The sequence below is a fragment of the Phlebotomus argentipes genome, unplaced genomic scaffold (genome assembly GCF_947086385.1).
Source record: "Phlebotomus argentipes unplaced genomic scaffold, Phlebotomus argentipes genome assembly contig_6, whole genome shotgun sequence".
Lineage (NCBI taxonomy): Eukaryota > Metazoa > Arthropoda > Insecta > Diptera > Psychodidae > Phlebotomus > Phlebotomus argentipes.
In genome coordinates this window covers 4,578,104-4,592,427 of record NW_026776145.1, presented here as the reverse complement: position 1 = coordinate 4,592,427, position 14,324 = coordinate 4,578,104, and the positions used below count along the sequence as shown (strand labels likewise).

At 42.2% G+C, this 14,324-nt stretch overlaps 2 protein-coding genes across 3 annotated transcripts; one reads left to right on the top strand and one right to left on the bottom strand.

The window, feature by feature from the left end:
• Positions 1 to 802: 802 nt before the first annotated feature.
• On the top strand, positions 803 to 10,796 carry LOC132263531 (proton-coupled amino acid transporter-like protein CG1139). Of its 2 annotated transcripts, none has more exons than XM_059763366.1 (8): positions 803 to 1,084; positions 6,077 to 6,147; positions 6,508 to 6,591; positions 6,662 to 6,812; positions 7,091 to 7,212; positions 8,528 to 8,854; positions 9,630 to 9,842; positions 9,910 to 10,796. In XM_059763366.1, exons 1-8 carry the CDS (start codon positions 1,076 to 1,078, stop codon positions 10,337 to 10,339), a joined length of 1,407 nt encoding a protein of 468 aa, XP_059619349.1. In that variant the 5' UTR covers positions 803 to 1,075; the 3' UTR covers positions 10,340 to 10,796. The 2 variants fall into 2 exon arrangements, with proteins under 2 accessions (XP_059619349.1, XP_059619423.1); XM_059763440.1 differs by lacking the exon at positions 803 to 1,084 and adding an exon at positions 5,810 to 5,995.
• A 120-nt stretch (positions 10,797 to 10,916) lies between these two features.
• On the bottom strand, positions 10,917 to 14,299 carry LOC132263360 (polycomb protein Scm). Its single transcript, XM_059763124.1, has 4 exons — positions 13,636 to 14,299; positions 12,386 to 13,574; positions 12,140 to 12,303; positions 10,917 to 12,074 (listed from the first exon to the last, which is right to left on the bottom strand). The coding sequence occupies exons 1-4, from the start codon at positions 14,131 to 14,133 to the stop codon at positions 11,934 to 11,936; spliced, it is 1,992 nt and encodes a 663-aa protein (XP_059619107.1). The 5' UTR covers positions 14,134 to 14,299; the 3' UTR covers positions 10,917 to 11,933.
• Positions 14,300 to 14,324: the final 25 nt, after the last annotated feature.

Genomic DNA, 14,324 nt, shown 5'->3' with positions numbered 1-14,324 from the left:
GCGCCGAAATGCAGGCAAAACTGTGTCGCTGAGTTTACCGGTTGGTGCGTTTTGGCGGGCTCAACCTTGCACTTCTCATCAAGCTTCTCGCAAACAATGGTGTTCTGGAAATTCAGGAAAATGCCGATTTAATGCAATTGTGGCACATGTAATTATGCGTGGGCCATCAACAATTAATCATGCTCATTGAATGCCTAATCTAAGTGATTTGTCATGCATTTCATGTGCTTGAAAAGTGGGCAGAAGAGCCCTTCGGAATTGGATTTCTTCCTGAAATCTCATTGTTATAGATTCATTTAGATTGACGGCCGCGGAAAAATGAATTTACACATTTCACAGTTCTTTCGCACTATCTGGCAGTGTGATATTCAATTTCCCCACTCGTTGGGTGGTGTGAATGCGACAAAGAGAAGCTCAAGACCTTGATAGCGCTATATTTCCACTGTAAGCAATTTTGGTCATGCACACAAAATGTAATGGAAAATATTCAAAATGCGCTCCATTGAGACAATGCGTGAAATTGAGTCATTGTCAACAAGTCTGTGAAAAATATCTAAAGTCAGGTTCGTCTTCTATCACCTGTAAATCTCTAAAATCGATTGCTCTCGATCGTTGATCGCTGATGAAAGTTCTGAGCAATGCTCGATAACTGAACTTGAAATCGCAGCAATTTGTAAGCATTTTGTCAAACATTCGCGAGAGAGTTTTTCGCGAGAGAGAGAAAAGTCGCGATTGTGTGAGTGCGCGTGATAGGAAAGCTCACCTAAGCCCCAGAGACTCCGCGAAGGCTTGCACTCAGTTGATATTTGCACCTCTACGGAAGCAGTCGCACATTGGCGAAGCAAAAAATACACGCACTCATTGAGTATTTGGAGCACACAAGACGCACAAGTAAATTGTTCTTATTGGCAAATTTAATGTCTGCTCGCGACAGACAAATTGCAAACAATCAGCACGTGAGTGAATTTCGTGAATGGTGGTCAAAATTCGCGTAGAATTTTCGACACTGGACAAACGCACTTTCTCCGCGGCGTGACTTTTTTCAACGGACTCTTCTTGGACTGCGCCAGCAATCATGACAAAGGTGAGTGTCTTTCCCGGATGCCATTCCCCATCGAAGTCCCCTTCAAGTCGCAGCGCAGTTCTTGCCCAGGGAAAAGATGATGATCTTGCTTTCTAATAGCGACGAGTGTCGTCTTTCGCACCTAAAGAATGTCGGAGTCCAGAGAGTGTTATGAAATATTACATTGCTGATATTGGACTCACTTAGGGCGCTATTTGAATTGTCTAGATTCGCCGTCGACGCTCATTTTTTCTCTTCATATTCACATCATGTGTGCTGGGACTCTCCAAACGAAACTGTATACAATATCCAATTTAAATAAATCATTAAGTAAGCGGAGTGTGCAGTAAACTTGAGTAATAGTGGGAAAATTAATTGAAATCTTTGGTCGAGTTATTTTAACTTTCTGTGTGACATTGACCTTTTGCCTCGTGAATTTGGGAGACTTTATGAAATTGTATTACACTCGAGAAATTGCAAGAAAAAGTCAGCAAAGGATCTTTTAAGAAGTCGCGTGGGTTTTATAGACGAATTGAACATTCTGAAGAACATTTCGTTATGTTATAAAAAAAACGTAGTACAAGAAATCTTTACAATTTCAATTTTAATTAAAAGCCGACATGCATAAAAATGTCGAGTTATAAGCGGTAAATTGCCGAAAAAAGTAATCATTTACGTCTCCAGGCTCAGTTTTTCAGTTAAGCCTAATGGAATATAAAAAATTATAAAAATATATAAATTGATGTATAAATTAAGACTCTCGGTGTAATAATAATTAAGTTTAGGTTACTTGCAATAAAATTTTATTCATTCTTACGACCAACTTCGTTTTACACTGGAATACATATAGATATTTATTAAATCCGTAAAAATATAAATATTTGCATTTTGAAAAAGTTTCGTAGAGTGAAAACAAAACTCCTTGTGATTACTTTCTACTTTTCTTAAGCTCTTCCTTACATTTTTCACGATTCCTCACTTCCAGTTCCTCGCTTTCGTGACATTGATTTTCTGTTTGTTAAAACATGTGTTGAATTCCAGACACTTGAGCCATTATTATTGTAGTAAAATTAATAGGATTTATAGACTATTCTTCATTTCAGCAAACCGCGACGACACAAGCTTCCGCTATTTAGTATGTTTATCCGAGAAAGACTCCAAACTTTAATCTTTCCTTATTCAACGTCATGAATTCTAATTGCGTATTTACAGAGTGTGATTACAATTGTCTCTGATTGTCCAAATATACAAGACGATTTATTGTCCCACCTCAGAAGAAATAATCACGGGAAGAAAAATGTGTGATCTTTAATCAAACATCACAGAACACTGTGTGCGAAGAGAGGCGCGAGTGCGGCTCAGCGCGCTCTTTTGTGGGTGGAGGTGAAATGTGAAGCGCTAAGTGATCAATAAGGACTGTGCCAATGAACCAGATAACCATAACAGTTGAGCGAAAAAAAGCGAAAGTGATCCTCAGTGACCGTGAAGATTTCACAGCGCTAAATGTAGGCGATGCTGTGGACCTTCAGCTGCACCCTGTTCTTGGGAAATGCCTCAACTTGAGACAATGCTCGATTAACGATGAGGGTTTGCATAGTCGTTATCATTATGATTAAACACTGCATGAGGAAAGTTATCAGCTATGCTGCATATCTTCAAGTGGGTGCTTTCATTCTTGTCCCGTCAACAACGCGATATCGCAGAGATGCAGTGGGAAACAGAATTCCACGTCGATCACCACATGAAGTGAGATTGATCAACTCTTTATCGGCCACTTAAAAGTCTGTGGGAATGTTTGAGTACATCGGATTCCGCGGCTGCAAATCCATCCTCAAAGCTATAATCGAAACCGACTGATTGATTGCCGATCACGTGAGATTTTTGGCGAGTTGTGGGCAAAAAACACATTCTCTTTAATCCTCGATGAGGTGATCTTATGAATGATCTGCAATCATAGCGGGATTAAATGATATACAGATCGGAAATACAGCATTTTTTCTCAAGGATCAATCGTTTTACAGTATATACTAGACAGTTATTGTATGTGATCGACGATTTTTATGGAGAAAAGACATGCGATCATCGCGATCACTTTTAGGTCAATACAAATTGTCAAAAATCCGCACGCGAAAATATGTATTTTGCTTATCTCTGGGATTTCCCTTGTCGCTCTCATAAAAAGAAGCTAGATGTGTATTTTGCGGTGAGAGTTTAGCCGTCGACACGTTGTCTATGATCATGAGGATTACCATAAAGCCTCTGCGGATGGAATGCCGATGGAATTTGCAAGAAGCACAAGTGAGTTAATGGGAAATATTTACACATTCGCAACGTGCAGAAAGATTGTATGGAGCCGAGATGACCAAAATGAGATGCGTGTCCGAAAACACTCTCCTGGGATGATGGTTTGGGGGCAAAAACTGTGCAGATGGTCAAAGATGAAAACCAGAAATTTCTTGAAAAGGGGAATTGCGATCGAGCATGAAAAAAGATGAAAGTTGTGTAATTAAGAAAACACCACTTAAAGTGCATATTTAACAATTTCTGTTGTTTAATTTGAGATCGAGTAACATTTTTGTTTTGTCTTTCTCTAAAGGGTCATTGCATAATTGCAACGATTAGCCATCTATTGACCATTCAATTATAAGTATTTAACTCTTTCACTGTCCATCCAATGTGATCGAACATGATGGACAGTGCGAAAATCAATCTATTGGGCAATTAATGAGAGAGATCAATGTTCCATATAAAGTCTCGGTGAAGATTAGCAAAAACAACAAACAACCTGTTCCTCTTCGCTGGCAGACATCGAGGCGATCGCGCGACATTCACGTTTCATGCTCACCAGCAAGAGAGTGAAGTTGACATAAATGTGAAATGACTTCGATAAAATAGTCTTGGATGTGTGCTGAAAGAATCGCACATGCATAATAAGTGATCGTGCGCGCCAAGAGATCAATGAATTCCAGTGTGGTGCGATTGATCATCTCGAGAGTAAAATGATATCTTCTTGCAGAACCAGTTTATCAGCACTCTCGCACGATCTCGCGTAGGTGAAAAGAGAAAAACCATCATTCGCGCATTCATATTTTGTGTATGACCTAAAAAATTCGGACAAGCCCCTGGTCATTATATAAGTGAGAGAGATATTCCACTTTTCCCCCCATCGATTGAGGCACTTTTTTGCATAGTCTTTTGCAAAACACACGATCAGTAGCCAATTGAGATACGCGATCGGGCTGAATGATGTCGCGATAGCAGTCTTTAAACCCTCTCCGGACATGAAAAACTAGCACAAGAACACAATGAGTATGATTTGCACATGAAAAGTACCTCTGGGATGTTATGGCAGTGTCTCGGGAAAGAGTATTGGAGAGTATCTGAGAAAATACAGGCACACGCCATGATCAACATAACAATAGTTAATAATTACTTGTGTTGTTAATGTGCTTTTTTTCCTCACAATCGCACTGAATCATTTCGCTTATAACAGTTGCAGAAAAAAGAGTAATGCAAAAGTGAGATGGAACCTTGAGGACTTCACAATAATGATCAAATTCTCCATCGTCTCGCGTGATCATGTGTCCATTCGAGCGCGAAAATGATGGACAAAGGTTTGTTCTTATGCAAAACTGCATCTCATTCGTGGGGATGATCAAAGTGTTTGACGTCACATGTAGGAATTCAAAGCATTAGCATGAAAATGATTGAATTGTGTGAATTGTGACGGCCTCCATCACATCTGACTCATATTTAACTGATAAATTGCCGAATGGTGTGACATGGAGTCATTTCCTAATCCATGCCAATCTGCTATTGTAAGAATTCGCGGTAATCAGGTGTTATTGTATTATGTGGTAATTCAACGCCAACGGGAGATAATTACCTCAGGATTATCGATTGAGTGGCATCAGTAGCTTCGAATATTATGCGATATTCAATATCTTATCAGCTCACTTTATATTGTATGGCGAAAATGATAAGAATGGAACATGCAGGAGAATGACCTGTAGTTTATCAACTGCAATTTTATCCAATATTTCACTGAATTTGTAAATATTCAAGGTTTCTCGTCACCCCTCGATCAACAGTGAGGATATCAATTGTCTTTGCAATCTCATATTCTAATGGAATGTGGAAAATGTTCAATTGACGCGGGAAAAAGTCAATTGAGAAGAATTAGAAGGAGAATTTTTTTACAATCTCGGTGGGGAGAATGTGCAATTCCAGCGAAAAAGCAACGGTGTAGGAGAGGAATTGTGAGGTGAGAGAGCAGATTTCTTGACGTTGAGAGCATCTGCAGCGATTGCGTGCTAAACTTTTTGAGATCACATGAATTGTGGATTATTTCATTGGATAATTGCATACAATTAAAGCGGAACTGTACGGAAATGATCGCTTAGCGGTGGGGATTTTTGCTAAAAATATAACATCATCGGTGATTTTTTGAAGTCTGGTGCCCCTTCAAGAATTGATCGAGACAGAGAGAGCATCTCTGACTGGAGATATAATGGAATTATTTCAAGTACCTCAAATTTCCCAATGATCCTCATCCGTTTTGTATAGGCGACATTGCCCAAGTCATTTTGCCAATTGCAGTGTGTGTTGGGATTACAAAAGATACGCGCACTGTGGGGACAAATTACATAAATACTTGGACATGTGCCACTCGATATCAATTGAAGATCTGACCACTTGTTACTTTATCGGCTGCCTCACACCGGCCCATATCACACTTGATCCGCCAAATTGATAAGGTCCCTCAGCAATTGGACTGCTCTTCTCGCGCCTGGTTAGAAATTTCAGTGTCACTTGGGTGGTCTCCTGAAGCACTCGTCTGCAGATTGTGATCCTCAGTTCTGTTCTGCTTGAAAATCCCCTTCTGACCACGATTTAACGCATTGTGCATTTTAATTCGACATTACAATGGCGGTATAGAAAAATCCCCACTGACGAAGATTTATTTTCCAAAAAACAGTGACTAATTGAGTGATTTTTGCGTGATCTTTGCAGGAAAAGGCACCTTCAGACGCTCCGGCAGAGAGAGCATCATCAGGATTCAATCTGAATGAATTCAATTCCACGTAAGTCGAAATCCCTGAGTTTACGAGCGTGCAATTTGCTGGCATTAGATCAATTGGATGCAGTGTTGACAAACTTGTGATTTTCCACTGAATTTTTCCACTCAACGCAGTTCTTCACACATTTCAAGATTTGCCTTAATTTGATAAGCAGCGCGTGGCCTAATTTTTTCCCATTTCCACCCACTTTACCGGCCGAGGAAATTAATTAGAAATGTCTTGTGAAATCCGCGCGTTAAGCAATGAATGGAATTCTTGCAATGGATTGATAAAATGCGTATAGCAAAATACACGTGAATTTGTTTTCTTTACTTGAGTGTTTCTGCAAGTAATTCCCGATTTATGTATTTGTTTTATCTTCAGGACAATCTTAACGGAAAAACAAAGACTTGAAGATGAGGAGAACTTTAATCCCTTCGAGCATCGCGTTGTGGCGAAGCCCTTTTCGTAAGTGTGAAAATAGTGATGTTATTAACAAGTTTTCTTTCTTAAAAAGCGTATAATCTTATTTCTTTAGGACTGGAGGAGCTCTGGCGCATTTACTTAAAAGCTCCCTTGGCACAGGAATCCTGGCCATGCCCATGGCATTTAAAAATGCTGGTCTTCTTTTCGGTGGAATAGGAACTGTTGTGGTGGGAATTCTCTGCACATACTGCGTCCACATTCTGGTGAGTTTTCATTCAAATCATCTCAAGATCACACCGTGTTTCGTGTCCATGGGAAGATTCTGGGGAATCGACTCAACACACGGCCATGAATATGGACACATGCCTTCGAATTGCTGCCACGAAATAATAATGAGGGATCGCGCACTGCTCTGATGAACGTGTCAAGAATGAGAACAATGATTTCGCGATGAAATGAGCTTCCGTGTTTTCTGCTGACTCTCATTTCCTCCATAAAATCTCCGAAGATCATATGCTAATTTAGGAAATGCATTTTACAGGTGAAGACCTCGCATGAAGTGTGCAGAAAAACTAGAGAACCCTCGCTAGGATTCGCAGAAACTGTGGGCAAGGTGTTCGAAGTTGGACCTCAGCCCCTTCAAAAGTACTCAAATGCTGCCAGGTGAGTTTAGCAAACAAACCACTTAATATTGCGCTCTCAAATTAATTGATGGCCCTTAAAGATTTTGAGGATCGCGAGGGAATAGTTTGATGGCATTTTCCAACAAACAATTCGGCCACTTTATGATTCCTTTATTGGCAATAACCAGCCGAAGAAGTCATTTTCAGAGACAGTCATATAGCAATAAAAAATGCGAGGTGAATTGTATGCTAAAATTGATTAGGGCGGCTGTAAATCATCGGCAGCGCTCTTATCGACGTGGAGTGTGATTGATGATCGCGAAGGGGGTGTTCAGTGACGTGAACGGGGCTCAGAGGAAGCCCCAGAATTGTTGATTTATGGGGATAAGTATTCTTGAGAGAAGTGTGAGGATTTAGTCAACACTTGAAGATTAGTGGAAACAAAACTGATAAGATTAGGCAATTGAAGAGATTCTCACGTGGAAATTCCATCGAAGGTTGAGATTAATTGTCAAAGCCTGAAAGGAAATGGATTAAACTGCCCTTTTTAGAACGATTTGTCGTGTAATTTTCATAAATTTCCGTTCCGTCTAGATGCCTTCTTCCAAGGTTGAGGTCGTGTCTGGCGGCTTTCCTTAGTTCAATTCCCGAGAAATATGTGAAACTTGTCATACAAATTGTGGGCATTTTTTTCATAGTCAATTGCCACAATGTAAATAGCTTTTTGTTTCCTATTTAGCGACACGAACAATCAAAATGAACGACTCAATCTGAACACTGATTTTTATATAGCGAAATGGTCACTTTTTGTAATGCGCTAATCGACCAGAATTTCAGACTTAGTCACAGTAATTTTAAGGGGGCAGGTAATTTAGTTGACTGCGAGTCAATATTCTATGTTGAAGTTCTCCTTCATAAGCTCGAGATTGATTGATACTTACTGACTAATTAATTAGATTTCAGCTGTATAGTTTGCGCCTCGAGATCTCGAAATGCATGCAATCTCTGCTATTTGGCCAATTAAATTGCACACTCTTGCATAGTGATTAGCTGGTAATTTATTCTGATTCTGGTAGTCTTGATGAATTAGCCAAGCAAATAGGCGATTGAGAGAAAATTGGCCAAGATTTGATGGCGGTATCATATTATTGAATTGAATAATTGCCTCTCAGCTGGGAAATTGCGTCTGTAATGACAATCCCTTTGAGGGTGTTCCGCATCAATTCCCCGGCGAATCCACAGTGAATTGGGGACTTGAGGGCGGCAAAAACGACCGGCAAAGACCTCTATGAATGCCGTTCCGATTAGCTGGCGAGTTGGAATGCAATATGACGCCAATCCATTCACTTTTGCAGAATCTTTGTCGACTACGCGCTCATGACGACATACTACAGCGCCGCCTGTGTCTACATCGTCTTCATCGCTACGTCCTTCGCGAAGGTCATCAACTTCGAGCTGGACCTCACCTGGGACGTGCGCATCTATATCGCCCTTGTGGCACTGCCAGTGTGGGTGATGGGACAGATCCGCGAGCTGAAGTACCTCGTGCCCTTCTCAGCCACCGCCAATCTCTTCATTGTCATCACCTTCGGCGTCACTCTCTACTACATGTTCAACGTAGAGCTCACATTCCACGATAAGCCACTCTTCTCCAGCTTCGGGCAGCTGCCACTCTTCTTCAGGTAAGCCACGAGCCTAAAGGCATTCTAAGCTCCGCCCAATTACACGCACCGCCCAGAAAATTTATTCTAGATTCAATTTCGTTAAGCAAAAGCATTTTCAGTCATTCTCATGATTTGATCACATTAAAGATGTGATCTGATTCCGTCTAAGTGGTGATTCTTAATCGATTTTAAAGAACTTGATTATTTTGAAAAGGTCTTTCAATCAATAGAACTTCTCTGAAGACACGAACGTCATAAGAATAGAAATTTCCCTTATTTCTGAGAAGAAGCGACCGTATATTAATAGAATTAATTTTCTCCAAGAATGGTAAGCCTTCAACAAATCTGTTTGCTCTAGAGCCTATAATAATCTTTAGTGTTTACAACTACCTAGAAAATATTGCTTACGTAAAAATTCTAATAATACCTCAAGATAGTTATACAGTTCTCTAAATATAGTTCAATTTACGTAATTTCTGATGAACTTTACTTTTAGATTAATGAATCAACGGGGCTTCTCACGACTTCTGGAGAAGTCTTTATTCCACAATTCAAGCGTTGCCGCTTAATGTTTGCGATAGATCGATATATTTCCCAATAAAGGCATGAACATAATGATAGTTAAGAAATGGTCGCGATCGCCTCAATAATGTTTGCATTAATGAATGGAAAAGTACCGATGCAAAGCGTTTATGCTACTTTTCTCTCGCGCGCGCGATTGACACATTGACCATGACGGTGTTGATTTGAGCAAATTGGATATGCTTTGGCTAATGCCTTCCCTCTTTTGCAGCACTGTGATCTTCGCCATGGAGGGAATCGGTGTTGTCATGCCTGTGGAGAATTCCATGAGCAAACCCCAGCACTTCCTGGGCTGTCCAGGTGTGCTGAACACCGCCATGATAACTGTGATCGTCCTGTACGCCGTGATGGGCTTTTTCGGTTACGTGCGCTTCGGAGACATCGTGGAGGGCAGCATTACGCTGAATCTGCCGCAGGAAGATGCGTGAGTAGCTAAAGAATCCCAACTGAAAATTTAAAAATTTACGATTTTCTTTCTCTGATCTCAATAGCATCGCCCAAACTGCTCAGGTCCTCATCGCTCTGGCCATTCTTTTCACTTTCGGACTGCAATTCTACGTGCCCATGGACATCTTGTGGCGAAAGATTGAGAACCGCATTCCCAAGGAGAAGCACAACATCTCGCAAATCCTCATCCGCACGGGCATCATTCTCATTTGCTGCGCCGTCGCAGCCGCTGTGCCCAATCTAGAGCCCTTCATCAGTCTCGTGGGCGCGCTCTTCTTCTCCACGCTCGGCCTTCTTGTGCCCGCCATCGTGGAGACCGTCTTCCGGTGGCCCCACGACTTGGGCCCCTTGAAGTTCATCTTCTTCAAGAACGTCATCGTGGGACTCTTCGCCCTCTTCGCTCTTGTCGCCGGATCTGTCGTCAGCATTGGCGAGATCATAGAAATCTACCGACACACTGAGGAGGAGCACTAGTCTTTCCCCCCAAACGCCACCACACAATTACAGGACTATAACTTGACGCCGAGACGCGCGTCTCCGTTTTTGTACATATGAGACAAATCTTGTAAATTTTCAGGAGAGAGTAAAATTGTACGTGAAACTTTTATAAAGTGTAGCCGTTTTTTGAAACTACCCTCGTTTTGTATCATTAAGAATTCACTAGAATTTTTATATTGTTGTAATTTAATTTATAGAGAAAATCATGGAATAGCTTTAAGAAGAAACGTAACACAAAGTGATGAATAATAGTGACAAATTTCAATTTCATTTTCAGCTGAATGTTTAACTTGAAAAGAATGCTAATAAATATTAACATGAATTTGTCTGTTTTCTGACTTCGATGAGAAATTATTGAAAGGAAGTCTCTCGTAGTATTTCCACTTCTAACACTTTTGCATTATTCAAATTCAGATGTTAGGAAAATATGTATAAATTTTCAAGTTATTTGTGAGGATCTCTAAATTTAAAATTACAAATAAACGCAATATTGCCTGCAAAAATACCTCGCGAGGGAGCGTTTCTATAGGAAGTTTTCAGTAATTCTCTGCAATTTATTGATGGTGATAATATAATTCTTCTCCAAACTTTTGTATTTACAAATTTCTCGCTGTCCAAATTATATTCTCATTATACCCTAAAATATGCCTTATAGAGTAGATTATGATACACAAAAAGTACAGCATGCATTTTAATCAATTACTTATGTATTTTGAAAGAATTGCGTGATGTTTTGAGGCAAAACACAATTTGATTCTCTTGCTTGCTTATTTTATGAGGCTCGAACTTTGCCAGGAAAAGAGTTACAATGTGCTACACTTGCATTCTGGGTGTCAATTCAATAACATATCTCATTAAATTCTTCATGAAATTTAACAATAGCGCGCGCACTTCTATGTCGCAAGGAATTCAGAGATCAATGCACAACATATCTTCTCTGCTTCTCCCCCAAAAAATCGACTCTACTTAATGCCTTTTGAGGTGTGATTACAGTTTCTTTATACCTTTTCGTGAATACTATGGAAAAGGGGATTTTCTATTGCTCGCTTTTGTGTACTTGATGTCTAATTTCTATAGAATTTTTCTTATTGTTACACTGTGTCGTTCTGAAAAGAGCGTCTTTAAGTGAAAGTGGGATGAATTCCTCTGCAGAAGTTCAAGTGATGCAGTGGAAAATCATAACTTAATTCTATGCCATATTAGAATTGCATAAAATGACAAATAAATAAAAGGTATTCCATAAAGTGCCGTTGCACGGATTCTAAAATTATTGTAAAATACATTCTAAACACAAATTACGTATTCTTCATATTCCGGACAAAAATTACTACATTATTGTCCGTACTTTAAAAACTTAAGAAGCAAAGCTCCGTACAGAAAGTAATAATAATCACAAGTTACAAGAAAGAAAACTCCCACCGGACTCACTCTCAAACCTCCATTGCATTTGATGTGAATTATATCACAAGAAACTAAGAAATGACGATGAAATAAAATCAGAAAATCCTTGCTCTGTTCATTGACGAGATGTGTATTTTCCACAGCATCACTCTCTTTCGCGTCAAGAGATCTACTCTTTGAAGCTCAGCGGTCTTCTGCCCTTCACTCGTGTCACCAAATTGCAAATCTTTAAAGCTGGTCCTAATTTCAATCCCATGTACTTCATCATCATGTCTGAGTTCAGCAGAAGCAGGGCTTTTCCATCAATCTCCTGAAAGACCGAAAAGTTGTCAGAGGAAATGCATTGAAAATTAAATCCATCAATCAGTAACTCACGTGCTTCCTGAAGAGATCAGCATGAATGGCTAGAGCTGGATCTGTGATGGCAATATAGTCGATGACTTCCTCAATCGTCCACTCACTGGGTGAAGATGTGGGCATTTGAGGGCTTCCCGATGAATTCTGCTGGTTCACCGCTAAACAAGGTGACGAAGATGTGCCTACAAAGAGTAAAAATATCATGTCATCACTCCATCCCTCAACACTCAGGCTGTCACTGGTCAGCTGATTGGCGTGACTTACCTGTTGATGAGGATGGAATTGGTGAGTCATTTGTCGTGGTCGACGTGGCGGTTTCCTGCTCAGCCACGCGCCTCCTCTTGGGACTCATCGACCCGGGCGCTGTGCTCTCCGTCTCTGCTGGTCTCTTGAGCGGCGCAGCGCAGGCGGAGCAGTGCTCCGGCCCGGGTTCCAGTGTTATAAAGTTGCCACAGCTCTTCACTGTGGTGCACAGCATCTCCAGGAACTCCACCATGGCGCTGTTGCCCTTCTTCCGCAAGTAACTGGGAATCTTCACTGTGAAGTTCTGCCCAGCCGCCGTGACGATGTGCACCTCGCCTTCGAGTGCGAAGAGGAGCTGCGACAGCTGCGACGTGTTGGAACTGGCGGCGAGAATCGCCTCAAGGCATAGCTTGGCAAGGATCGAGTGACTGGGCGCCGTCAGCTTCGGCGGCAAGCGCGAGCCGTTAATGTACGGTCCGCCCTTGCATCGTGTGTGAAAGTGCACAGTCACGGGCTTGGTCGGCGTCATGGCGTCCACATCGGCGAGCGCGACGCTGGAGCGCTTCGTGTGCTTACCCTTGGACGTCGAGTCGAACTTGTTCTTCTGTCCGGGCGGCTGAATTGGGTGGCAACTCTTGGCACACCAGCCAACGGGAAAGATGTCACGGGAATCGTAGCGACACCAATAGTCGAACGCTCCTCGCCACCCATCGAAGGTCACATGAATCTGATCGTCCTTCACCGCATCGACAGTGGCACAGCAGATGAGCTGAGGATTCTTCTTGTCCACCGCTTCGAGCTTCTGTCCCACTTTGAAGGCATTCACGCGCGGCGTGCGCGGCTCACGTTGAAAAATCTCCTCAGGCGCCGTCGTGGCGCCATTGAGTGTCTTGCACAGGAACGTGGGCCAAGTGCTAGCGTTGAGCAGGAAGCCCAGCGGAGGCTGCAGCATTCCGCCGTTCTTCTCACAATGGCCAATCGGGTGGATTTCATCCGAGTCCACGAGGCGCCAGAAGTCATTCTTGTTATCACTGCCGTCAAGGCGGAGCCTCAGGCGTGCCCCCAAAACACCCACGACTGTTGCTATGCAGATGGAAGTGACATTGCGCGGGTCCAGAGCCTCTAGCTTCATGCCCATCTTGAAGTCGTTGATCGGCGGATTGGGAGCCTGCTTGAAGCACTCAGAAGGCGCAGCTACACTTCCGGTTTTCTGCAAAACAAGCATGTTTCAAATTACACTCACGCATTCAAGGTTATCGCGCTCAACCCACCTTCAGATACTCATCCCAGTTGAAGACGCGCAGCGGCTCATACTGGAATGGTCCCGACTGACTTATGGGACTCGTCCGGTCATCGTGGTTGACGTTGTTCCCATTGCTGTCGTTTATGTTCTCAATGTTGTTGTTATTGCTATGCGACTGACTCGAGCCGCCGTTGGCGGACAGCTTCTTCGAGTGCTTATTCATGCAGAAGTTGGAACAGAAGTCCCGATGGGGCGCATTATCCCGAATCACGTTGTCGCACTGTATACAGGCACCCTTGCTGTACGCCTTCCGGAACTCCGTGATGCACAGCTCAGAGCAGAACTCCTTCTTCCCATTCTGCGTGGGCAGCACATACTTCAACTGTATCTTCGTCTCGGCACACCATGTGCACGGACTCATAGGGGGTTTCTTGGGTCTTCCCGGACCGCGGCTTTTGCTTGGCGCAGTGGCGGGCGGACTGCTGCGATTTGTTGACGAACTGGTCTCACTGTCATTCGACATCATTCACATTTCACGCTATTTTCCGTGTGTTTGTGAATGCTATCATCTCGTGCTACGCGCACGATGTTGCAGAGTGTTTAGAGAGTTCACTGGATTGCCAAAAATCTCACTATTGCGATGCAATTTGACGGAAAACCACTTCACAAGCAATAGCGTTCTTTCAATATTCGCAAGACGCCATTTTTGCTGATTTG

What these genes read in the sequence shown, in the direction of transcription:
- LOC132263531 (XM_059763366.1), top strand. An exon ending in CTGAATGAATTCAATTCCAC is followed by an intron (nt 6,148 to 6,507) that starts GTAAGTCGAAAT and finishes TTTTATCTTCAG; the next exon opens with GACAATCTTAACGGAAAAAC. An exon ending in GTTGTGGCGAAGCCCTTTTC is followed by an intron (nt 6,592 to 6,661) that starts GTAAGTGTGAAA and finishes TTATTTCTTTAG; the next exon opens with GACTGGAGGAGCTCTGGCGC.
- LOC132263360 (XM_059763124.1), bottom strand. Translation starts at nt 14,133, where the DNA reads ATGATGTCGAATGACAGTGAGACCAGTTCGTCAACAAATCGCAGCAGT. An exon ending in ACTGGGATGAGTATCTGAAG is followed by an intron (nt 13,575 to 13,635) that starts GTGGGTTGAGCG and finishes CTTGTTTTGCAG; the next exon opens with AAAACCGGAAGTGTAGCTGC. An exon ending in AATTCCATCCTCATCAACAG is followed by an intron (nt 12,304 to 12,385) that starts GTAAGTCACGCC and finishes TACTCTTTGTAG; the next exon opens with GCACATCTTCGTCACCTTGT.